The sequence below is a fragment of the Phycodurus eques genome, chromosome 11, assembly GCF_024500275.1.
Source record: "Phycodurus eques isolate BA_2022a chromosome 11, UOR_Pequ_1.1, whole genome shotgun sequence".
NCBI classification, from domain to species: domain Eukaryota; kingdom Metazoa; phylum Chordata; class Actinopteri; order Syngnathiformes; family Syngnathidae; genus Phycodurus; species Phycodurus eques.
In genome coordinates, this window is record NC_084535.1 from 27,223,680 (window position 1) to 27,249,507 (window position 25,828).

General features: G+C 42.6%; 1 protein-coding gene across 4 annotated transcripts; it reads left to right on the plus strand.

Annotated features, from left to right (window-relative positions):
- The first annotated feature begins 616 nt into the window (after window positions 1-616).
- cep68 (centrosomal protein 68) lies at window positions 617-25,701 on the plus strand. Of its 4 annotated transcripts, none has more exons than XM_061690055.1 (9): window positions 617-967; window positions 3,675-3,961; window positions 17,992-19,011; window positions 19,533-19,725; window positions 21,958-22,157; window positions 24,554-24,676; window positions 24,752-24,848; window positions 24,941-25,103; window positions 25,169-25,701. In XM_061690055.1, exons 2-9 carry the CDS (start codon window positions 3,686-3,688, stop codon window positions 25,188-25,190), a joined length of 2,094 nt encoding a protein of 697 aa, XP_061546039.1. In that variant the 5' UTR covers window positions 617-967; window positions 3,675-3,685; the 3' UTR covers window positions 25,191-25,701. The 4 variants fall into 4 exon arrangements, with proteins under 4 accessions (XP_061546039.1, XP_061546041.1, XP_061546037.1 ...); XM_061690057.1 differs by having other exon boundaries at window positions 24,941-25,088; XM_061690053.1 differs by having other exon boundaries at window positions 24,941-25,701.
- The last annotated feature ends 127 nt before the right edge of the window (window positions 25,702-25,828 follow it).

Below are 25,828 nucleotides of genomic sequence, written 5' to 3' on the forward strand. Positions count from 1 at the left end.
TCATCTGACCAAGATTTTGGACAGTCAAACAGTTTGGGGATTAACCCCTTCCTCTTTCAACATGTCTGTGCACCAGTGCACAAAGCAAGGTCCATAAAGACATGGAGGAGAGAATTTGGTCTGGATGAATTTGACTGGCCTGCAGAGAGTCCTACCCTCAACCCGATAGAACACCTTTGGGTAGATTTCGAGTGGACACTGAGCCAGGCTTTCTTGTCCAACATCATTGTGTGTCTGTGTGACCTCACAAATATGCCCCTGGAAGAATAGGCTAAAATTCACATAAACTCACTCCTAAACAATATGGATTAAAAATGGGATATGTCAGGAACGTCACACAAAACAGACTCTTGTCGCTGCATCTATGGAAAGTAACAACTTCCGATCCCATTTCAACATTGAAAAGTAGTACCACCGAACTATTAAATAAAACTACGAGACAACCCCAAATGATCACATTTAACGACAGACTCCACGAAAAGAGGTTGGATGAAGTCAATCGCAGGGTGGCGCTATCAGCAAGCAAGTAGCCATATCTAATATGGCGGCGACGTCGACGTACAATGTAGCTCTGAAAGAGTTCTCTCTGTCTCACCCAGCTCTCGTCCTTCTCCACCAATCACGCATCACTCTCGCACTTGGGTCCCATCAATGGAACCCGGAATTCGGATACATTTACTCTAACTCCATCGTTAACTGGTTATCATTCACAGTGTTCTTCCGAGACTCTCGCTCCATAGCTCTGTTAATTGGCTGACACCGAGAGCGTACCGGTTTTGTTTCTTAGTTTAGTACTATTTGGCGGATATCGCGAAGGCAAAGAACAGGTTAAACGGGCGTTGTCAGTGCAGCACTGAAACGGCGGCACGTAAACGCAACACGTTTGGGGGACGGAGGCTAGCACAATAAACGAGACGGCGCGTCACTACAAATGGACACCCGAAGCCGAAATTCTTCGATAATTGGGGTAAGAGAGTAGCCCGCTTTTTTTTTTTTTTTTTTAGGTCTTTGTCCGTCTTTGGTTTAATTTATCAAACTTCTCATTCATTGACTGACAATCGCGGGGCGTCGCGAGACAAAACAACAGTAGCTATCCGCTATGTGTCTCGACTAGATCCGCATGCCAAAACAATCATGATAACACGTCAAACGGCGATTTTCGTTTCAATTTTTCAATTGGTTGTGTATTTTTTTCCCCACACGTTACACGTTGATACAGTTTGCTGCATTGGCAAAATGTAGAATTGTATGCTGCAATATTATTTATATTACTATTTCGTGCTATTGGTGCGGAACTCTCAAAGGCCCAACCGTATGGCACTATTGTACGATTTAATGAGTTCCCTCTTTTGTAAAATTACACCCAGTCGTAGAAGTGCTAAGATTGCAACCACAGAATTGTCGCCCATTTAAAAAAAAAAAAAAAAAAATATATAATAAAGAGTGTGAAAAGACTACTTAACTGTAAATATGTCCACATGGCATTCCGTTATAGTTTATATATAGTTTAGCCACCCACCCATACTTCTTTTGTGAAAAAATTAATAAATAAATTTAAAAAAAAAAGCACTTTTGTTAAAGATGTCAAAACTGTCTCTATGACCTGACAGCAGATTATTATTAAGTGTTAAGAAAAATCCTCACTCTCTGGCCCCAATCGAATGCCTCTAAATTAATTGTAAATATAATTTTAAAACTGACTCGGTGTGAGGAGAACGAGCATATCAGCGAGTGGAGAGGCACGAGACGTGACCGAAGAAATGTCAGTCATCGCTTTCTCCTTAAAATAAAGTCTAAAACTCTACAACGGCGGGTGGTGTCCTATACGCAGACGGCTGCACGGCTGAGATTTGGATCATCCTCGAGATGGTTCTACACCTTCATCGGCGTCCAGCTGTCTTTTATTATACCGATTGGATTTGATTAGGAATGCCACCCACCTGTCTAAGACCTTACAGCTCACAGGGCATGTCAGAGCAAATGCGAATCATGAGGTGAAAGGAACTGCCTGAAGAGCTCAGACAGATTTGTGGAAAGGCACAGATCTGGCCAAGGTTACAAATTGCTGCTGCCCTTAAGCACATTTATTTATATAGTGCATTTCATACACAAGGTAACCCAATGTGCTTTACGTGATTAAAATCATTTAAAAACAAAGGGGGAAGGGGGGGGGGGCAATTAAAACAGCGCACAGTGCAAGAAATATCATTTAAAAGTGGAAATGCTCTAAAAAGCATGGGGAAAAAAAGAGAGAGTTTAACCTGGATTTAACATGCACACTTGGGGCTGATGCCACTTCTGTTGGCAACGTATTCCATTTGTGTGCAGCATAATAGCTAAATGGTGCTTCACTATGTTTGCTTTGGACTCTGTGCTCTACTATTTGACCTGAGTCTTCTCGAGCTCAGAGCCCGACTGGGTTTATATACCATTAGCATTTTGTTCATGTATTCAGGACCTAAACTGTTTAGTGATTTATAGACCAGTAGCAAAACTTTAAAATCTATTCTGAATGTGACTGGAAGCCAGTGTAAAGACTATAGAATTGGAGTAATATGCTCTGACCTCTTTGTTCTGGTCAGGACCCGAGCTGCAGCATTCTGAATAAGCTGCATTTGTTTAATGCGCTTTTTAGGGAGTCCAGTCAGAAGACCATTACAATAGTCAAGTCCACTTGGGATAAACACATGGATGAGCTTCTCCTGGTCTGCTTGACACATGCAAGCCTTCATTCTGGATATGTTCTTCAGATGGTAGAATGTACATTTAAGGATTATGGAGGCCATTGTGCTCTTAGGAACCTTAAGTGTGAAATGGACAGCACCCGAGTTTAATGAGTATCACAGCATTTGATGTGATAAAAACAGATGAGTTTAGCAATGCTATATTTAACTTTTAGCTGAAACATTAATTAATAAAAGTTAAGTCAACTGGATTAGTTCCACACGCATTGCCTTTTAGTTCATAGGTTTGATATTGATACCGTTTGTAAAGAACCCAGAGTCAAATGTTCATTTTAGTGTATGCTGCGGGCTGCTAAGAAAATGGATGTTCATAATTTGGACACGCTTTATTTAAACCATGCAAACTTTTTAGACCCAGCCCCCTAAAGGAATCTTAATCGGGAATCGTCTAAAACCGGAATCGAAATACGGAATCGGCACCGGACTTGATCAAATTCAAACGATGCCCAACCCTACTCGGATCCAGAACGCACATCAAACAAGATCCCTGAGAACTGAACTTTTGGTATTGTTTTCTGTGCGTCCAACTTCTTCATTGTTCATGTGAAAAGTTTAGGTTTAATTAGCGAGCGGGAAAGAGATACTGCATCCCTCTCTTAAAGGGACCATACACAGTCAAGCACATGACGCTAAATAGCACAATGATAAGAAAACATTGAAACAGTGTTAATTACCGTTTGGAATTGTATCAGTTATTCAGTGAAAACACCGTTTGCCTAATCCTGATAAAACTACTCTTAAAGTTAGAATGGTCAGTAATCTTACTCTTCCAGGTGTCTGACAATGTTGACTCTTCTCTGTGACTTACAGGCGTATATAATGGTAGTAAAATTTCTTTAAAAACAACACATTCAAGCCCTTTTTATATACTGAAAATGTTTTTTTTATTTTTTTATTTTTTTTTAAAATTAATATTCATGTCATTGCCAGGATCTTCATAGATGACATTTTATCCAATGGACGCCGTTGAATGCAGCCGTCCACGGAAGGTGCATGTTCCAGATACATGTATTGGACACAGCATAAGACTGAATGCAGAAGACATTGCAAGTGACAAAGGAGCAACAGAAGGGGAGGAAGAACAGCCCCCTAAATGTGTTACCATGGCGCCCACTCCCAGGTATCTGACTGACAGGCAATATGTGATGAGAAAGCCTCTGTTCTCTATCGGACAACCATCTATTTTAAAGAAGACTCGGCAACATCATCAACTGAGGGCAAGTACAGTATTTATATAACGATTCTCTTTGATTCAAATGATATTCAGGTGCTGTGAAATCATCATATATCCAATAGCTAACCAGATTTCATGGAACCATGTGTATCACATTTGTGATCCCTTTGTATTATTTCCGTTTCAGTTTAATCACGTCAAGCAATACACATCATCATCACACACACACATCAGCACCAGGTGATACCAAAATACACCACATGACACCCCCATAGAATCTAATCCAAGCTTATTGGCTGGGGGCTCAGGACCTTTAACAGATAATAACAAAAACAAAACGTAAGGTAGATGTAATTAATACTTTACAAACAGAACAGGACATTAGGCCTCATTCATTTACCAAGAATGCGCACAGATTTGTGTCAAACATGCGTACATCAATATGTTCGTAACATATATATATATATATATATTTTATTTTTTTTTATTTTTTTTTGTACTCTGCATACAAATTTAGAACCTCCTCAGACCATGCGTACGTGCAAATAATGCAGGATCAGCTTTCGAAGAAACACCAAACGCACATCTTTAATCCAAGATGCACAACGCATTGGAACTACAGTCATTGACCAAAAAAATTATAACTCAAACCAGGAATAACAATAAAAAGGACACTTCATCACTTTTACCCTCGTTCAATCCAAGTGCTTTTACAGTATGTGCATGTATGTGTTCCCAATTTTGTTGCATCATTAAGTTACAACCGGTTTATGAAACATTTACTTCAACTTAGATCAAGGCGTAACATTCAGAACAAATTTATAGTGTTGCTTCGTACTTAATGGTTTTGTTTGCGTTTATTTGAATAGTATTTTTATTTAAAATTTTTTAAAACATATAATCAAGACGCGGGATTGGCGACCTGGTGGTCCTGAGCTCCCTCCGGAGCACCATGTTGATACAGAACTTAGTGCGGACACCTGCTTGACATGGTCCGCTGCAGCTCAAGAGCTCCTGAGCTCAAAAGATCCGCCGCCCTCAAAATTAGACAGGAATTCTGAGTCATGCTTGTCAATCATAATGTCATCTAAGCAGTTTGAGGAAAGCGGTAGGACAGTGTCAGCAGGTCTCATGAAGCATGCTGATGTTAATTGATCCGTGACGTTAACGACCACATGTGCGTAAAGCAGTGAAGTTTATGTCACTATTGACCGGCTTTAGAAGTCAAATATGCATGTTAACTGGGAAGGCTGGCAGTGAATGACTTAAGAAAAGAAGTTAAGATTGTTGAAAAGGCAAAAGGGGAAGTTGTATCCTGAGAAATATTGGTACAAGTGTAACAAAGCGATTTGGAGAACGTGACACATGAAGGGGTTAAGAAACCTAGTTGTCGGTACTTTTCCAGTCCAGCTGCACGCACACTTACAATTCCAAAGGTGGGAGTGGATGCACAGGTCGAGGAATCATTGAAGTCTAAACAATAACAGGTTGTTGTACTAAACACATTTGCAAGGACAAACACAATCGCTGTCTGAGCAGAGTCATAATACAGAAGTGAAATTAGTGGAGTTGCACGCAACAGCAAAAACAAAGATTCGTCATCGGTGTCACGTCTTAGTAAGGTTCAAAACTGTGGACTGTCAAAAGTGGCAGCGTTGATATACACATTGATCCCAATAATTATGACAGTTAATGCAAAACCACAGAGGAAGGTTGCTAAAACCCATGGGAGACTTCATCTTTCAGCCTCGTCAGGCCGATCATTCCCACCGTCCGTTGCAGAAGGAGAGAAAGGAGTCGGTAGGTGGAGGAGGGTAGCATTAGAGTTGAGGAGGTGATGCGTGAACCCACATAGCTCTTGGTTAGCAGCGAAGAAGAACCCAGAAGGCCCGGCCAGCCACGGACGTCTCCACGTCTTTCCATCAAGACGACATGTCACAGGGTTTGATTTCGTGTGGGGGGGGGTCCCTCAACCGCTCCATGGCAATGCTGATAGGACTTGTTTCCTGAAATTGATGAGTCAATGTGCAATACCTGTACATCTCGTGTGTCCATCGGCAGACCCGAATGGATGTAGTCCAATGGGGTGCCTGCAAGGACAATCTCAAAAAGGGGATAGGGCGCCCACGCATCCGCATATATACTTGACCTAATTTAATTGACTTCCCAGCATTTATTTGCAGGTGGTAGCTACCATGTGTTTTGATGTCAAATTGTAACTAACCTGTTAGAAAGCTGGAGTTAGAGGAAAGCTCTAATTTGGGTCAATGGTGCTACTACCACTTACTTCAGTTCTTGCTTAGACATGTCTACCATATCTAGACAGTATTTTGTAAGCGCATTGATCATTATATCATTAGATACTTTATCAGTATCAATCAATATAGTCCTATCCATTATGAGCATTATACTAATTTACTATTTGTATATTATCTTGGAGTGATAATCAAAACATCACTAAATGTAAATGCTTAAAAAGTGCTCTAGAAACATTACAAAATTTTGGTGGAATAAAAGCTCGAGCTCGGTACTTTTTCTTTCCCCCAAAAGCCCGTGTCTGTGTCAACGCAAGGTTATGTAAATAACGAGTGAAGGATTTTTGTGTAGTCTGACAGTCGAAGGACACCAGCAGTAACCAAAACTTTCTTCCGCTGAATAAAATTTGCCTCAGCATTTTTTGTCCAAGGGATGCTACTGACACGGTCAGTTATGCATAATTACTGATCCAATAGTTGTGCATAATTCCAGATCCTGGATCTGGATCTGGAATAATTTGCCATGCCAAAAAAGTAACATCTGTACCAGCATTAGATTTTTCGTCAGGTTTGTTGGTTTGAAATTTAGAAGTAAAATTTTTTTAGACCACAGTTAAAATGTATCTTTGACTGTATGCCAGGATCAGCTAAGAATTTCAGTAAGGTCCCTGTGTCCTTTTTTCCCCAGCAAGTCCTGTGTCCCCTTTTTAACCATAAACGTAGTGTCTACAAGTCTTTTAATTTGTGGAATTTGTATTATGTATATCACGCGGAAAACCACCATATCGTACCATGGTGACCGAAAGAAAATTGTGCACAATTTAGTCTATATCGCTTCATATGTCAACCCAAATAAGCGAATATTCCAGAAAGAATTCAAAATTATAAAAATGAAATGTTTGTAAAACATGTATCACCCCAGACTTTTCGTGATGTTTAACTTCAACATGACAAAATGTTCACCTTGTACTTATTGCTCTCTGGTAATCAACAGGTAACAACTTTAAAAGGAACAGGTATGTTCCGTATGAACACGGCAGATAAACAGCTTTGTGTATTTGTAAACATTTTGTAAAGTCAGTAATTCTCACTGTGGCTTGGTCCCTGAAAGAGTAATTTATTACTGACCTAAACTACACTGAACGGAAAGGAGATTTCAGCAACAAGTATGCTATCCATTTCAGTGCGTAATTCTGCGTAAGAAGTGTATATCCACGGCAGTTCCAGAACTGGCCCACAGGTATGAGCTACTGGACGTCTCGCTAGTCCATCTGCTGGTGTGAACAGGATCTCAGCCTTGTCAACAGAGATACCATCTGATACTGATGGTATCTCTGTATTGTTTAAAAATGGTATTGTTTAAAAATAACCTGAATTTTTCAAGTCCTGCATCATGCAGTCCTCTGATGTACTGTTGCAGAAAAAGCAAGCTTTGAGTCTCTGCTTGAGTAGTAAGAGATGCTGTCAGCAGCTTAAAGAGCATTTTTGTTGTGGGCTTTTTATCCTGATACATTTGTAGGAGATCTTGTGGCTTCACAAATACTTCTTTCAGGGGGGTGCTAACAATTAATGACAATTTGTCTGCTACATATCTTGGTTTTTGGATCAACTGCTTGTGTGCCACTTATTGAGTTGTTACATCCAAGCGGTCCAGAAGATCTAATAGTTCATCTTCGGCCTCATCTGAAAGATCATCTTTTAAGGCAATGGTTATCAGATTTCTATCTGATTGACTTATGTACAGGAGGAGACTTTGCAAGACCATATCATCTGACACTTGATTCTCACCAAAAAGAATGCAGCTTTGACATCCCTTCAAACACCATCTGCATCAGCTCATTTTTCATCGATGGATATGTATTTTAAGTGGTGTTTGAGCAGTGCTGTATCCTTAAACTGGCTAATCATCTCCTCCAGAAGATGGACAGTGAAGTTTTATGGTGATGACACATTCAAGATCATATGGAGCTGTAGAATCACTTGCTTGATCACCTGTATACGCGGTGTCTGGAGTGTTGAGTGTTGCTGTGCTTAATGTGATAAGAGTGACTGATGGGATGGCCAGCTCAACTACTTCAAACCGGATGGGTTGATGTATCAAAGTGTCATCCGGCTGACTTGCCATGGGCACTCCAAGGAAATGGCCGATCATCGCCTCAGCTGTATCAGAAATTACATCAGCAGCTAACGCCTTCAAATCAGCCGACTGAATGACAATGGTTTGAAGATCATGATTTGTCTCTCTCAGCTGTACATCAATATTTGCATCAGAGTCTATTAGTGCAAAGGTAAAATCTTAACACTCCCATTCTTAGTACTTTGTAGAGGTCTCCAATTGTGAGATCTTCATCAAGTACAGCTTCTTCTTGATAATCTGTCACAACTGAATGCTTCACATCTTCCAAAGCTACTTTTTCCATTTGGAAAGAAAATGTCTTTAGCATACTGTATTATGTCAGCTTTTTGGACTCTTTGGACACATGAAGCTTCGTCGTTCTCCCTCCTTTGCGTTTCCTTATTTGTTTACCTTCATGAATCCACCCCAACTCAACTTTTCTGATCAGCATTTCAGCCCATTTGTTGTTTTTTGTGTAGGTTATTTTCCGCTTTGCAGTTGGACACCTGGAGTGGGGCTCAGCAGTTGCCCGACGAGACGATTCTATCACGATACTTGAGTCACAATTCGATTATTGTCATATGCTTGTATTGCTATATTATTGTGATACTTTCCAATATATAATTTCTATTTTAATTTATCATGCAATTTATTTTTTTCATTAACAGGGGGGCACCAACAACTTTATCCATCAGTATGTATACTGTATATGTACAGATAGATACATATAGACTACATGCATTATAGGCTAATATTATATAATTATATGGCTGTCTTTAATTTATACAGTATTCTCACACAAACTTCACTGCTGGATGTTACACTGAATGGATCCCCCTACCCCAACTGAGCTGTGAGTGGTCCTCTGTTTTCACCCAGGGACCTACATTTCCCTATTGTTGCAGAGTCGAATCCCACTTTTACAAAATTTAAGACCAAGAATTGGTCTTAAATTTTGGTATTGTTTAAAAATAACCTCTGAAAACATGTTATTCATAATAATTGTTCATGTTGTAACGTGTAATCTGTCACATTAAAACGTGAACCATATCACCTTATAACATTAAACATATCACGTGGGAGTGAACTTGTTTTTTTTTTGGGGGGGGGGCAGCAATACGCTTCCGTAAGAGATAATGCAAATTATGTCCAAATAAATTAGAAACGTCAACTTGGACTGGTCTTAAAGAGGGGGAAGGGAGGACATCTTTCTAATTCAAAGGGCTCTATGAATTATGCTTCATACTTGCATACATTAACTCTATAGTGTTTAAATGAATGTCTGGTGATGACTGTAAATGAAATAACTAGCTTGACTCTCGTGCATCATAATCACAATACATAGGGAGTAATTTTGAGACAAATGTTAAAAGTAAGTCATATAAATATTGACTTTCGACCCCTCAAAATGTTCAATGGCATCAGACCTATCCATCCATCAATCAATCCATTTTCCTCCGCTTATCAGAGGTCGGGTCGCGGGGCAGCAGCCTCAGCAGGGAAGCCCAGACTTCCCTCTCCCAACCACTTCCTCCAGCTCTTCCGAGGGGATCCCGAGGCGTTCCCGGGCCAGCCGAGAGACATAGTCTCCCAGCGTGTTCTGGGTCGTGCCCGGTTGGATATCATTGCTTGATGAAGCCAAGAGAACCACATCATCTGCAAAAAGCAGAGATGTAATACTGAGGCCACCAAACTAGACCCCCTCTACACCTCGGCTGCGCCAATAAATTATGTCCATAAAAGTTATGAACAGAATTGGTGACAAAGGGCAGGCTTGGCGGAGTCCAACCCTCACCGGAAACGAGTAAGACTTACTGCCGGCAATGCGGACCAAATTCTGACACTGGTCGTACAGGCACCCCATACTCCCGAAGCACCCCCCACAGAACTCCCCGAGGGACACGGACAAACGCCTTCTCCAAGTCCACAAAACACATGTAGACTGGTAGGGCGAACTCCCATGCACCCTCGAGGACCCTGCCGAGGGTATAGAGCTGGTCCGCTGTTCCACGGCTAGGACTAAAACAAAACTGCTCCTCCTGAATCGGAGATTCGACTTCCCGACGGACCCTCCTCTCCAGCTCCCCTGAATAGACCTTACCAGGAAGGCTGAGGAGTGCGATTCCCCCTGTAGTTGGAACACACCAACAACATCCAGAGCCTGTAGGAAGTCCGGGTGAATTTCATCCACCCACAGGAACTTTCCACCAAGGAGATGGGAGAACCCGCATCAGAGACCCCAGACTTTTCTTCCTCATGGGAAGGCGTGTTTGTGGAATTGAGGTATTTGAAGTATTCTCTCCACCGACTCACAACGTCCCAAGTCGAGGTCAGCAGTGCCCATCCTCACTATACACAGTGTTGATGGTGCACTGATTCCCCCTCCTGAGACGCCGGATGGTGGACAAGAATTTCCTCGAAGCCATTCAGAAATCGTTCTCCATGTCCTCACCAAACTCCTCCCACTAGCTTTTGCCTCAGCAACCACCAAAGCTTCATTCTGTTTGGCCAGCTGGTACCCATCAGCTGCCTCAGGAGTCCCACAGGCCAAAAAGGCCCGATAGGACTCCTCCTTCAGTTTGACGGCATCCCTCACCGCTGGTGTCCACCAATGGGTTCGGAATTTGCCGCCACGAAAGGCACCGACTACCTTACGGCTACAGCTCCGGTTGGCCGCCTCAGCAATGTAGGCATGGAACATGGTCCACTCGGACTCAATGACCCCGCCTCCCCCGAGACATTGGTGAAATTCTGCCGGGGGTGGGAGTTGAAACTCCTTCTGACAGGGGATTCTGCCAGACGTTACCAGGAGACCCTCACAATACGGCTGGCATCTGCCCGCTCCATTGGAGCCAACTCACCACCAGATGGTGATTAGTTGACAGCTCCGCCCCTCTCTTCACCCGAGTGTCCAAGACATGCGGCCGCAAGTCCGATGACAAGACCTCCAAGTCGATCATCGAACTGCGACCTCGGGTGTCCTGGTACCATGTGGACACACTTATGCTTGAACATTGTGTTCGTTATGGACAATCCGTGGTGAGCACAGAGGTCCAATAACAGGACACCACTTGGGTTCTGATCGGGGGACCGTTCCTCCCAATCACGCCCTTCCAGGTCTCACTGTCATTGCCCATGTGAGCATTGAAGTCCCCCAGCAGAATCGATGGAGTCCCCAGCAGGAGCACTCTCCAGCACCCCCTCTAAGGACTCCAAAAAGGGTGGGTACTCTGAATTGCTATTTGGTGCATCGGCCCAAACAACAGTCAGGACCTGTCTCCCCCCCCCCCACCCGAGGGCGGAGGGAGGCTACCCTCTCGTCCACCGAGGGAACCCCAATGTACAGGCGCCGAGCTGGGGGGGCAATAAGTATAACCACACCTGCTCTGTGCCTCTCACCATGGGCAACTCCAGAGTGGGAGAGAGTCCAACCCCAACAGAGTCCAACAACAAGCCGTGCTTTGTCATAGATATACTTGTATAGGTTTTATAAAAAAATTTGATGGCCTCTATGGCCCATAGCCTTGAATAAGTCAGTATGTCATAAAAACAGATTTTTATGCATGACCATTTTTGGAACAATGACATTTATTTATTTTTTTTAACTGTCATTTGAGCCAAAACATGGTGCAGGCTCGTAAGTGTTCTAAGTCATATATGAATTTTTATTTATTTATTTTTTAACTTTCCACCCCTCAAAATGTTCAGTACCATCAGACGTATCCACAGATATAGTTTTTTTGTTTTGTTTTTGTGTGAACTCTATGGACAATAAAAGCAGTGTTGTGCTATGACCATAACTCTAAATATGCCATATTCACACACAAAAAAAAAGTAATTCATGGTGGAATATTTGATATGACGTAATTAGAGACTTAAATAAGTCATAACATATATTTGTACGCATTATCATTTTTGGAACAATTTCATTTTATAAAGAAAAACAAACAAACAAAAAACACTGCAGTCATTCGAGGCAAAACAATGTTCAGGCTCTTAAGTGTTAAACTAAGTCATATATTAATATTTTCAACCCCTCAAAATGTTCGATGGCATCAGAGCTATCCATATAGATATAATTTTGTTTTTTTAATGCCCTCTCAGGACAATAAAAGGATTGTGTTTTGACCATAACTCTAAATATGCCCTAGCATATATAAACAAAGTGGAAAATTTCATATGAGGTAATTAGAGCCTTGAATAAATAAGTCAAAACAGATTTTTACGCATGATAATTTTTTTGGAACAATGGCAAATGTTTTTTTAAACATACTGTAGTCATTCGAGCTAAAACATGGTTCAAGCTCTTAAAAGTGTTCTAAGTCATATGTACTTTTTTACTTTTAACCCCTCAAAATGTTCAGTGGCATCAGACCTATCCACATTCTATATAGGTTTTTGTTTTTTATTTTTATTTTATTTTTTTGGTGCCCTTTGTGGACAATAAAAGCAGTATTGTGTTATGACCATAACTCAAAATATGCCCTACATATATAAAAGCGGAAAATTTTATGAGGTACTTAGAGCCTTAAATAAGTCAATTCATAATAACAACAACAGTTGCTTCAAAGTGTCCTTCCAGTCTCAGGGATCGCTGCTGGTGTGAAAGTGAGCTCACCAAACTGATGAGCTTTTAGTGGACCTGACAGCCCTCAACCAATAGAAGATAGATTCAAACCGACCAATAAGAGTAGACCTTCAATTATCAATAGCAATTTTTCTATTTAGGGCAGACCCTCCTTTGATCCATGCATGCACACGAATGCATTCTGCATAAAGTTCATGAAAGCTCATCTCTCGACCAATTGAAGTGCAGGATTTCCAATAACACTTGAATTTGCAGAAGAGCTTTGGCCAGAAATGTTGAATTTCACAGACACAAAATATATTATCTGCACACAAATACTTTGTATTTTGGGTAAGTAAAACTTAATAGGAACAAACAAGTTTTGTCAGAATGTTTCCGTTGAACCTGCGCACAACAAACATACAAACGCACGCACACGCATACAACTCTTATAACAATCCCAACTCGCCACCATTTTTTATGGCATAAAATGTGAAATCGTAGCCGTGTGTGAAGTGATCTGATGGAGGGCTGTGCTAGAAAAATAATCAGAATCATCTTTATTTATAGTACGTCAAAGACACAAGGAATTTGTCTTCGCCAGATGGAGCCGCTCTTGCAGCGCAACAGACATGGTGAATACTTTTGAGACATAAAACATAAAAACACAGTCACTGAGCAATAAAATGTTACCAGTAATGCCAATATATATATATATATATATATATATATATATATATTAATTTTTTTTTCAAGTTTTACTTTATTTATTTTTTTGGACTATTGTGAAAATGATCCAGAGTCCTCTGGCAATTTAGAGCAGTTTGAAATGACTAATAGAACAATAGTCTGGTGCCGTGACCATTGTTCAAATGGCGGAGAGACTTCAAGAAATGTATGCAGTTCAAAGTGACTCGTCATGCGATAGTCATTTGCACAATGTCAATTGTGCAAATGGTGCAGATACTTCTCAGGCACATGTGAGCTCCATTTTCATTGCAAAAAAAACAAAAAAGAAACACCAATTGTTGGATGCAGTGTGTATGTTTGTATATCACCACTGAAGCGTCGGTCTGTCTTTGGGGCCACCAGGAGTCAGCCAGAGGTCGGACGAACTGGTGGCCTACCAGAACTGGTGGTGTATCCCCGCCCTTGTTCAGTATCCGTCCTCGACCTCCTTAAATCTGATTCAGCGATGCTTTGCTGTCCATGAGGCTGTCGAGTGCGTTCTATAAGGCCAGGTGGTGTGGGAGGGATGCGGCTGCTCTTGTGAGGTGCTACAGCAGGCTGTGTGAGAAAGGAGGGGACCGCAGAAGTGCTGTATGTGATTGGCGGTCCTGTGGCTCACAAGAGGCGGTTGTGTTGTTGGTCTTCTTCCAGATTGCATTCTCCTTAATCTTTGTCATTGGGTGGTTGATTTGTGGAGGCCACTGTGGAACCCAGCTTGCGACCACAACCTGACATCCTCCCCCAGGCCAACTCGGACAGATGAGACCACAGGCGATAGACAATTATCAGTAACTTCCTCTACGTGTAGTTTTTGTCAGAAAGCCTCTGTGCCTATTCACATTTAATCTAACCGTCAACCACATTTCCAGACATGTAGTGTTGATCTCCCTTTTCTCTTCTCAAAATTTGCGACACAGTAGTTTTTCCTCTTGCTCTACTGCTTTTGCTCTCTCCATGGCCCATTTTAAGCTTTAACATAACAGGTTCACCTCACCTGTCGGAAGCACTTCTCCGTTTTTTACAACTTTGAACGTCTTCGAAATTGTCGGGGATCCGAACCCCTAATTGTGTTAAGATTCTCAATGAAAGCTGGAGAGCGAAATTACCGAGCAGAACAAAAACAAGATTGTTTCATATTGTGTACTGTATTCTTTTATTGTTCCATAACTCCGGTGTAACTTCTATGAGATGTCTAGCCTTGCTAAAAGCAGCAAGCCATTGTTTCTCTTATCCACGGACATTCCCAAGCGGGCTACAAGAGCTGGCTGGGTAGCTGGTTGGAATGTCCTTATTATGGAAATGTACTGAATCTGACAGAAGGACCTTCCTTTTCATTTTATTTTTTTATTTTTTTTTTTTTTAGTTGCGGTTTCAGAGAGTGTGTGTGGGGGGCTTGCAAAGACCATGAGGACAGCCGGGCAGGTCCCCCTCGCTCTCCTCTCCCGCTTCTTTCTCACGCTTTCTCCCTCTCTCTCTTTTTGTTTATATGATGTAAATAGCTCTTAGTATATATAAAAAAAAAAAAAAAGTTTCCTTAATTATTCTACAAAAGAGGAATTTCCAACACAGTAGTTACACAAGAAATGCGATCGGACCGCTCGCATTTCCTAGTTTTTCCAAAGCTTCAGTATTGTTTCTAATCCATACGATAATCTGAATTATATATTTTTCTGTGATTCTGCATGTGCAAACATGATGCAAATTGATCGATTCGCACCCACACATCGCTGCTGGCGTGGTTACTTGTGACATAACTCAGATCGGCATGGCTCAAATATTTTCTGTTGCTTCCAACGCTAATTTCATGAATTTCATCAACTATGCAGTGGGGACGGAAAGTGTTCAGACCCTCTTAAAATTTTAAATCTGTTATATTGCAGCCATTTGCTAAAATAATTTTAGTTCATTTTTTTCCCTCATTAATGTACACACAGCACCCCATATTGACAGAAAAAAATGAATTGTTGAAATTTTTGCAGATTTACTGGGGGAAAAAAACCTGAAATATCACACAGCCGTAAGTATTCAGACCCTTCGCTGTGACACTCATATATTTAAGTGCTGTCCATTTCTTCTGATCACCCTTGAGATGGTTCTACACTTTCATTGAAGTTCAGCTGATTATACTCAGCCACACACCTGTCTATATAAGGCTTTACAGCTCACAGTGCATGTCAGAGCAAATGAGAATCATGAGATCAAAGGAACTGCCCGAAGAGCTCAGAGACAGAATTGTGGCAAGGCACAGATCTGGCAAAGGTTACAAAAAAAATTCTACTGCGCTTAAGGTTCCTAAGAGCACAGTGGCCTTCATAATCCTGAAATGGAAGATGTTTGGGACGACCAGAACCCTTCCTAGAGCTGGCCGTCCGGCCAAACAGAGCAATCTGAGAGAAGAGACTTGGTGAGAGAGGTAAAGAAGAACCCAAAGATCACTGGCTAAGCTCCAGAGATGCAGATGGGAGAAAGCTCTAGAAAGTCAACCATCACTGCAGCCCTCCATCAGTCGGGGCTTTATGCCAGAGTGGTCCGACGGAAGTCTCTCCTCAGTTCAGACACATGAAAGCCGATATGGAGTTTGCTATAAAGCTTCTGAAGGACTCCAAGATGGTGAGAAATAAGATTATCTGGTCTGATGAGACCAAGATAGAACGTTTGGCCTTAATTCTAAGGGTATGTGTGGAGAAAACCAGGCACTGCTCATCATCCTATTCAATACAGTCCCAACAGTAAAGCATGGTGGTGACAACATCATGCTGTGGGGGTACCTTTCAGCTGCAGGGACAGGATGACTGGTTGCAATCAAAGGAAAGATGAATGCAGCCAAGTACAGGGATATCCTTGATGAAAAATCCTTCTCCAGAGTGCTCAGGACCTCAGACTGGGCCGAAGGTTCATCTTCCAACAAGACAATGACCCTAAGCACACAGCTAAAATAACAGAGTGGAGTCAGAACAACTCCGTGACTGTTCTTGAATGCCCCAGCCAGAGCCCTGACTTAAACCCAATTGAGAATCTTTGGAGAGACCTGAAAATGGCTGTCCAACAATGTTCACCATCCAGCCTGACAGAACTAGAGAGGAGCTGCAAGGAGGAATGGCAGAGGATCCCCAAATCCAGGTGTGAAAAACTTGTTGGATCATTCTCGAAAGGGTGCTTCAACTAAATACTGAGCAAAGGGTCTGAATACTTATGGCTGCAATATTTCAGTATTTCTGTATTAATAAATCTGTAATGGACTATCTATATGGGGTGCTGTGTGTACATTAACTCTTTCATTACCAACCTTCCCAACCTTCCCAGTTAACATGGATATTTGACTTCTAAAGCCGTCAATGGCAGTGAATGTGTTAATGAAGGGGAAGAAATAACTTAAATGATTTTAGCAAATGGCTGCAATATACCAAAGAGTGACAAATTTAAGGGGGGTTCACGAATTCACGAACGATCCAAATCTATTCACTGGCTCGTTAACATGAACTAAGGGATTAGGACCGAGTCGCACTTGTGAGACGTTTTTTTTTCTTTTCATGATATTTTTTTAATAGCTGTGTTTCACACATGTGCAAACACAATCTCCTCCTTTGTTACTCCACTGAGCAAGACGGACAACAGGCAAAGGGGAGGAGCGGATGGTAACCCTTTCATGTCTCCAAAACAGTCCAAAAAAGTTGCTAGATTTGTCACCATTCGCTTTTGAGGAAGAAGAAAAAAGTCACTAACAGGAGTTGGAAAGTTGGCAGATTTCGTGAGGAAGTCGCCAAGTTGGCAACATTGGAAACAAGGCTGGTCTAATCCTTTTTTGTTGACTGTGTCAATTTCAACTAACACCACCACATGAACAGTGCGCACAAATACAACAACTACAGTCAAAGTAAATGGTAGTTTATTAAGTCACTGCAATTTTTGGGACATCTTAATATTCCCTTCACTTTATTGAAGGAATAATTAATTTGATAAATTGTTCTTTATGTCCTTATTTGGAATAGAATGTGCAGTGTTCCTGATGAATTTGTGTACATCCATCCATCCGTTTTCTGTACCGCTTATCCTGACGAGGGTTGCGGGTGCGCTGGAGCTTATCCCAGCTTTCTTCGGGCGAGAGGCTGGGTACACCCTGAACTGGTCGCCAACCATTCGCAGGGCACAACAAACAAACAACCATTCGCACTCACATTCACACTTACGGGCAATTTAGAGTATTCAATTAACCTACCGTGCATCTTTTTGGGATGTGGGAGGAAACCGGAGGACCCGGAGAAAAACATTGCAGGCGAGTTCTTGACTAGTTTGTGTGCCATCGTAATCTCAAAACCGTGTCAGAGCTGTCATAAACCAAGGACGTACTGTACATGAACTGTGATTTTTATTTATATTTTATAACATTTTTGTTTTATATTTTATAGGAGATGCATGTTGGTGTCAGCAGGATAGATGGTCAGCATTCCATCAACAATAATTTGCTGACCAGGTTAGAAGAAGACCCAAACCAACTGAGCTACCGCTTCACTCCCAGTGATGTCTCTTCTTATTCAGAATCTAAAGAAGTGTGCGGCTCACCACTGGGCATCCCAGATGTCGGCAGTGGGTTACAACATGAAGAAACTTTGGTTGGATCTACTTTGACCAGAAGTAAGTCAATTCAATGTGGTCTCTCCGGCTCAATCCTGGAGTTCCAGAAAAAAGACCTTCCTGTGAGGCCGCAACTAACATCCACTGTTCTGTACCCTACCTATATCCCACGCTCCCTTTCTTACGCCGAGAGAGACCAAACAGACCTCAAAAAACAAAATATCAGCTCTTTGGCAGGGAAGTCAAGAAGAAAAACCATGTCATACTATGAAGCAAACTATTGGGACTGTGCTATCCCTAAACCTTTGCCCACATCCACAAATAGGTACACTGGAGCCTGGGATCCAAACAAAGAGTACCAAGCTTTGCTGGACTACACCTACCCTCTAAGGCCTGGGCAGATGGACAGTAAGTGGGACAGCATTGAGTTACAGGGTGACACCCTTCAACAACAAGACATGAACTTAAAGGATTCTGGTATTGAACTGGATAATCTTTGTCCCACCAGCCTGTCTGGGTCAGACTTAAACCTGAGCAATACCATAAAGACAAAAGCGTGGGACAGAATGGATCAGAAAATCGATTCTACAGGTCTAAACTCTTCTACGTTTGGCTCCACAACAGTCTCAAATGGGTTGTTTTTGGACTGTCTGGACTTTATGGACAAAGATGTTGTGAACTGTCCCCAGGGTAAAAGTCAGCGCAATCATCAGTATGCACAACCCTCCTCCATCGCTTTTATTCACGCAACAAGTGTTCTTCCTCAGTCTCAATCTGCAAGCAGGGACTTTGACAAGGAGTTTTGGTCTCTGCCCGATCACCTGGAGAGGAATGTGCTACTCCTCACTGGACAGGTCAGTATTGTGGGACTGGCATATACTTTCAAAAGTTGCAGGGTGCACTTAGTCTGAGGGCCCAGCTTCACCAAGCAATACAGTTTGATATGGAATCATTGTCAGAAGTTGTGAAAGATAAAACAATTGATTTGTGCACATCATTGTTGGAAAAGCAACCACAGCAGGTTGGTACAAAAATTGTGCAGTTAGGGTGCTTTCACACTCGGACTGTTTAATACATTTTAATCGAACATTTGCATGTTCTCTCCATGCTTATGTCAAACGTTCCAAAACCTTAGGTTAATTGGAGAGTCTGTATTCTCCATAGGTGTAAATGAGAGTGGTTGTTTGCCATGTGCCCTGTGATTGGCTGGCAACCAAGTCCAGGGCGTACTCTGCCTCTCGCCCAAAGTCAGCTGGGACAGGCTCCAGCTCACGCACAACCCTAGTGAGGATAAACAATATAGAAGATGGATAGACGGAGGAAATACTTACATGGTTCCGATGTATGACTGGAGCTGTTTAATCTATGTTTGAAGGTCAAGGACGTGACAACCAGGCTAAACCGCCCGGTCACAGCCATTTGTGATGCTATGGACTGCACCTCTATATTCTCTACTATATCACAGCCGGGGAAAGAACTGGCTAAAGAGGCTGATGCCAAACAGCACGAGAGCAAAAGAGATGATGGAAGCGTGACCATAAACAAAAATAAGAGTGCAGCTGAATCAGGTACTCGTATCATTGAACAAACATGAGCTTGGGGGCTTCCAATTGTTCTTTTACTACAAACCCCAATTCCAATGAATTTAGGATAGTGTATAAAATGTAAATAAAACAGTATACAAAGCTTTGCAAATCCTTTTTAAACCTATATTCTTCAAATAGTCACTCATTTTGAATTTGATGCCTGCAACAAATTCCGAAAAAGCTGGGACGGGCATGTTTACCACTATGTTACATCACCTTTCCTTTTAACAACACTCAATAAGCACTTGGGAACTGAGGACACTGAATGCTGAAGCTTTATAGGTGGGATTCTTTCCCATTCTTGCTTGATGTACAACTTCAGTTGCTCAACAGTCAGGGGTCTCCTTTGTCCTATTTTGTGCTTCATAATGTGGCGCACATTTTCAGTGAGAGACGGGTCTGGACTGCCCATCTAGTACTCGCACTCTTTTAATACAAAAGCCATGCTGTTGTATTACGTACAGAATATGGCTTGGCATTGTCTTGCTGAAATAAGCAGGGGCGTCCCTGTAAAAGGCATTGTTTGGATGGCAGCATATGGTGCTCCAAAAACCTGTGTGTACCTTTTCAGCTTTAATGGTGCCTTGACAGATGTGCAAGTTCCCCCCGCCATGGGCACTAACATACCTCCAGCACCATCATGGATGCGGGCTTTTGAACTTTGCACTGATAATAATCCGGATGGTCCTTTTCCTCGCTGGCTTGGAGGACACAACGTCCATCGTTTCCATTATCAATTTGAAATGTGGACTCATCAAACCACAGCACGCTTTTCCACTTTGTGTCAGTCCATCTCAGATGAACTCAGGCACAGAGAAGCTTGGCCATGTTTCTTGTTGAATATGCCTTCACTTGGCGAGGTGGAGTTTTAACCTGCCTTTGTAGATGTAGCATCCATGCAAATCAGTCGCCTTTTGGCAAAATTCGCCGTTTTGAACTCAAAATAGGCCATTTACGTGAATCATATAGTTCAGATGAATTTTAGATATCTATATAAATAGATATATATCTAGCTGTAGATAGATATAGCTGCCTCAGGCGTCCCACAGGCCAAAAAGGCCCGATAGGACTCCTTCAGCTTGACGGCATCCTTCACGGGTTCGGGGTCTTCCAGAATTCTTAATTTATTGCCCGTAGGTGTGAATGTGAGTGCGAATGGTTGTTTGTATGTGCCCTGCGATTGGCTGGCAACCAGTTCAGGGTGTACCCCGCCTCCTGCCCGAAGATAGCTGGGATAGGCTCCAGCATGCCCGCGACCCGCGTGAGGAGAAGCGGCTCAGAAAATGAATGGATAGATTCTCTGCGATGGCCCGGGGCATCCCCCCATGTATCCCCCCCACTACAGTGGATTTATTATTTTTTTATTTTTTGTCACCTTTTTTTTTGTGTTTGCATGTCTGCCGTCGCGACAAACTGTAGGACCTGACCGTGGTTTTCTGAAGTGTTCCTGAGCCCACGTGGCAATATCATTTACACAGTGATGCCGGTTTTTAATGCAGTGCTGCCCTGAGGTTACGGGCGTTCAATGTTGGTCTTGCCACTTACCTGCAGAGATTTCTCCAGATTCTCTGAATCTTTTCAGGATATTATGGAGTACAAAAGACGAAATAACTAAATTCCTTGCCGTTGTATGTTGAGAAACATTCTGAAACCGTCGGATTATTTGTTCATGCAGTTGTTCACAAAGTGGGGAACATTGCCCCATCCTTGCTTGTGAACAACTGACCCATTCGGGGTTGCTCCTTTTATAACCAACCAAGTTGGTATCCCTTACTGAAGTGCAAGCAAAGAATCACCTTCATGATACAGGAGAGAGACAGAGAAGAAAAGAAACACGCCCCTCTCATTCGCACAACATTCTCACACCGCTTCACCCAGCTGCACTCAAACTTATCTTTATGGGGAAGGGGTTGAGAACGGACGAGAACAGGGAGTCGTCAATACAGTCCCGAGCACATTTGCAAGGACACGCACGAGTAGTGCTTCGAGCGATGGAACAAAAGAACATGCAAAGCTTATGTAAAACTAATATGTGATACATATGACACACAAATTTTCCAAATCACTCTCGTCTCAACTTTCCTAACTCTTTTGTTCTTCCTGTCCCAGCTTCTTGGAATGGGATACTGGCATCAAATTCAAAAGGAGAGAATATCTGCAAAAAAACAAATTTCCCAACTTGATTGGAATTGAGTGCTATTTTCTGTTCATCAGAAGCTGATCATGGTAACTCTGAGGCAGTGAGGACAAGTCCCAGTTCATGGAAAAAGTCTGTAGGTGCAGGACTAACTCAGGAAAGTTTCAAGGAGGTGGAGACCTTGGTAGAGCAGCTTTGTGGCCTCTACCTGAGAGACCCTCAAAAGGTCATCCTGGAGGACCAGGACCGAAATTGCTCTCTGATGCAGCATACCCACGTAAGTAGAGACCCTTTTGAGTCGCATGGCTTCGAAAGGCAACTGAACAATCTCCAGTTCCCCTTTGACAATATATTTCACCCCAAGTGGTGTCTGTTATCATAAAAAATATGTTTCAATGCCATCATCACTTCATCGAGATTGACTGAAAAGGGCGTTTTAAGTGTTTTGACTTCACTGAAGGCAGAAAAGTGCAACATTCCCATCCAACCATCCATTTTCTTCCACTTATGCAAGGTAAAGGTCACGGGGGCAGTAGCTTTAGCAGGGATGCCCAGACTTCCCTCTCCCCAGCTACTTCATCCAGCTCTTCCGAGGGTATCCCAAGGCGTTCCCAGGCCAGCCGAGAGACATAGTCTCTCCAGCGTGTCCTGGGTCTGACCTGGAGAGGGCACGCCACCCTTTTCCAACTGAGGACCATGGTCTCAGATTTGGAGGTGCTGATTCTCATCCCAGCCGCTTCACACATGGCTCCGAACTGCTCAAGTGAGAGTTGGAGATGGCTTGATGGAGCCAACAGAACCACATCATCTGCAAAAAGCAGAGATACAATACTGAGGCCACCAAACCGGACCCCTTCTACGCCTCAACTGCGCCTTGAAATTTTGTCCATAAAAGTTATGAACAGAATCGGTGACAAAGGGCAGCCTTGGCGGAGTCCAACCATCAACGGAATCGAGTTCGATCATCGAACTGCGACCTAGGGTATTTTGGTGCCAAGTGCCCCGAAGGCGGAGGGAGGCTACCCTCTCGTCCACCGGGGTGAATCCCAACGTACAGGCGCCGAGCCGGGGGGGCAATAAGTATACCTACACCTGCTCGGCCGCCTCTCACCGTGGGCAACTCCAGAGTGGAAGAGAGTCCAACCCCTCTCGAGAGGACTGGTACCAGAGCCCAAGCTGTGCGTGGCGGCGAGTCCCACTATATCTAGTCGGAACTTCTCGACCTCACACACCAGCTCGGGCTCCTTCCCTGCCAGAGAGGTGACATTCCACGTCCCCAGAGCCAGCTTCTGTAGCCGGGAATCGCTTAGGTCTGCCTACGGTCACTGCCCAGCTCACAATGCACACAATCCCTATGGCCCCTCCCACAGGTGGTGGGCCCATGGGAAGGGGGACCCACGTTACCATGGGTGCAGGCCCGGCCACCAGGCGGCTCGCCTTTGAGCCCCACCTTCAGGCCTGGCTCCAGAGGAGGGGGCCCCGGTGACCCGCGTCCTGGCAAGGGAAAACTGAGTCCATAGTTTTTGTCGTCATCATAAGGGGTCTTTGAGCCGTGCTTTGTCTGGTCCCTCACCTAGGACCTGTTTGTCATGGGTGACCCTGCCAGGGGCCCCAGACAACTTAGCTCCTAGAATCATTAGGGCACACAAACCCCTCCACCCCGAGAAGGTGACGGCTTCCAGGAGGGGTGCAACATTCCCCTCAAAAAAAAAAAAAAAATTGGAAAAGGGATGAAATTTTCTTTATTTTTGCTGTAGAGAAAAATAATGGGTTTGACATCAACAGATGAATTTGAGTCAAAAAACAGTTCAGGTTTTATATCCAGGTCGTTTTCACATCTGCATCTGATAAACTCAATATTTAAGTATTCCAAATTGCACCTTTTGTGTGAGTCCATCATTTTGTCGTGTCCGAACAGCGATCAGAGTTCAAATAGTTTGTTACTGTACTTAATTTTCATGTATCTGTACTCTACTTAATTTTTTATTTATGGCAACTTCCACTTTTACTCCACTAGATTTGAGCAAAATGTTAGTTTTTACCCAAGCCATCTTCATTATTCGACGTTAAAAAAGAAAATCCAAAGAAATAACTCGTTAACGTGAACAAAAAAAAAAAACGAAACACTGAGCACAAAGCAAAAGATTAGTACTGCCTATACAGACGTCTAAAAGAAGTGTATGTGGATTTTCCCAGCTCTATTCCGAATTATGGTATCAATATAATAATTATAATCGGAATAGAAGGCTCCTGTAAACCAGGCTACTAATTATTGTGAAAGGGGGAATGAGGTGACTGTAAAAGTGCTGGAATTGCCTTTCACTTACATGGGCGGCATAGAAATGAAGCACATTCATCATGTATCAAGAGATTCCTGCTTTGTATTCCCCCAACATAGTTTACGCTCACAAATATGAATCATTTTACTGCTTATTTCCAGGAAGCATGGCCATATTAAGGCTTAAATTTGACAGATCGTATCGTGCAAAACTCTGTTAGATGTTGTGCTACTATGGTCAGCATGGCTGTAATAAAGAAAAAAAGATCATTAGAAGAACACCAGTGGGCCTAAGACTTATCCCAAGATATATAACATACTGTGGACAGTGTTCCAAACAACTCAAGTACAGTGTCAGAGGCAGATAGTCAAATGTGTGTGTGTGTGTGTGACAGATGTTTTGTTCACTCTTGGAGCAATACATCCTCTGGCTCTACAAGGTTTCTGATAAGCTAGAGATGTTGGCTCGACCCACCGTATACAAGGACAACATGAAGAGGTCACTTGCTGAGTATCAGGTATAGTCCACGAGTTGAGGGATTTCAAACTACAAGTATCAGTTTGACATGATTGAGCGGTGGTTTTGTTCTCAGAGATTTCAGCGAGAGGTGAGTAGCCATGAGCACCTGACCGCTCATGTTCTGCAAACCGGTGAGCTCCTTCTCAGCTGCATGGACAGCACCTCCCCTTGTAAGGTTCCACTTCCTGCCTCGTTGCATGGTTGACAACAGGCATCATGAACTTAAAAGACTCAAGTTTGGTTCTCTTTCCCTCCCTTCCAGTGTTAAGAAACATGCTGCTGTTAATTGAGAGGCAGTCGAGAGCCATAGAGAATCGCACCGAACACTTTGTGTCCTCCATCCTGTCTGCCATGGATGTGGACAGTCAGACCCAACCTAATCAGCACAGCCATCCAGTTCAGCGCGACAAGTTGGGAGAACCCTGGTGTGATACAGTGAATGTCATGGATGTCCATCCTATTATTTGATATAGCGTTTGTCCTCCTTAAGGTCACGGTTGAGCTGGAGCTGAGGAGGAAATATTCGTCAGTGGGTGGCTTGGAGACGCGGAAACGTATTACTTATTTGCATGCCCCTATCACCACGCAGGATGGCTGGAAGTAAGATTCAAATCCTGAACCGCAGATGTTCTTAACATTGTCGTTTTGTCAATAACTACACAATACAATAAATGCTTTTTATCTATGTACCATGAAGAAATGTTTTTAAACATGCCTTATCAGGATGAAAGTGGCATGAGTTGTGGTTTCACGTGGGAAACAATATATAGCCCTCAAAAGTGTTCTGAAGTAGATGTGAACCATTGTCTTGATTTAAAAGTATTGTATTAATGCCTGTTTTGGAGCAATATATTCATAAAGCTTGACTTTTTCCACATTTCTGCAGCCTTAAAAAAGATTGTTGGCAAGTATACTATTACAAGTTTAACTTTTTCACTGTTTTTTTATACCTGTTGGCACTTTGTAATCAACCTAAAAGATACCTTTTCACCAAAATAAACATTCAACTCTATTTGGACAGCATTTGGGGCTTGTTTGTTTGAATATGACAAAACACTGTTCCATCATCTTTAATAAAATATTAGAAACATGTATGTAGCCTAATAGCATAACTGCATAGGTCATTTTTGTAGTTTTCGGGAAACTAGAA

What these genes read in the sequence shown, in the direction of transcription:
- cep68 (XM_061690053.1), top strand. Translation starts at nt 3,686, where the DNA reads ATGACATTTTATCCAATGGACGCCGTTGAATGCAGCCGTCCACGGAAG. An exon ending in TGCTACTCCTCACTGGACAG is followed by an intron (nt 19,012 to 19,532) that starts GTCAGTATTGTG and finishes CTATGTTTGAAG; the next exon opens with GTCAAGGACGTGACAACCAG. An exon ending in CATGGACAGCACCTCCCCTT is followed by an intron (nt 24,849 to 24,940) that starts GTAAGGTTCCAC and finishes CCTCCCTTCCAG; the next exon opens with TGTTAAGAAACATGCTGCTG.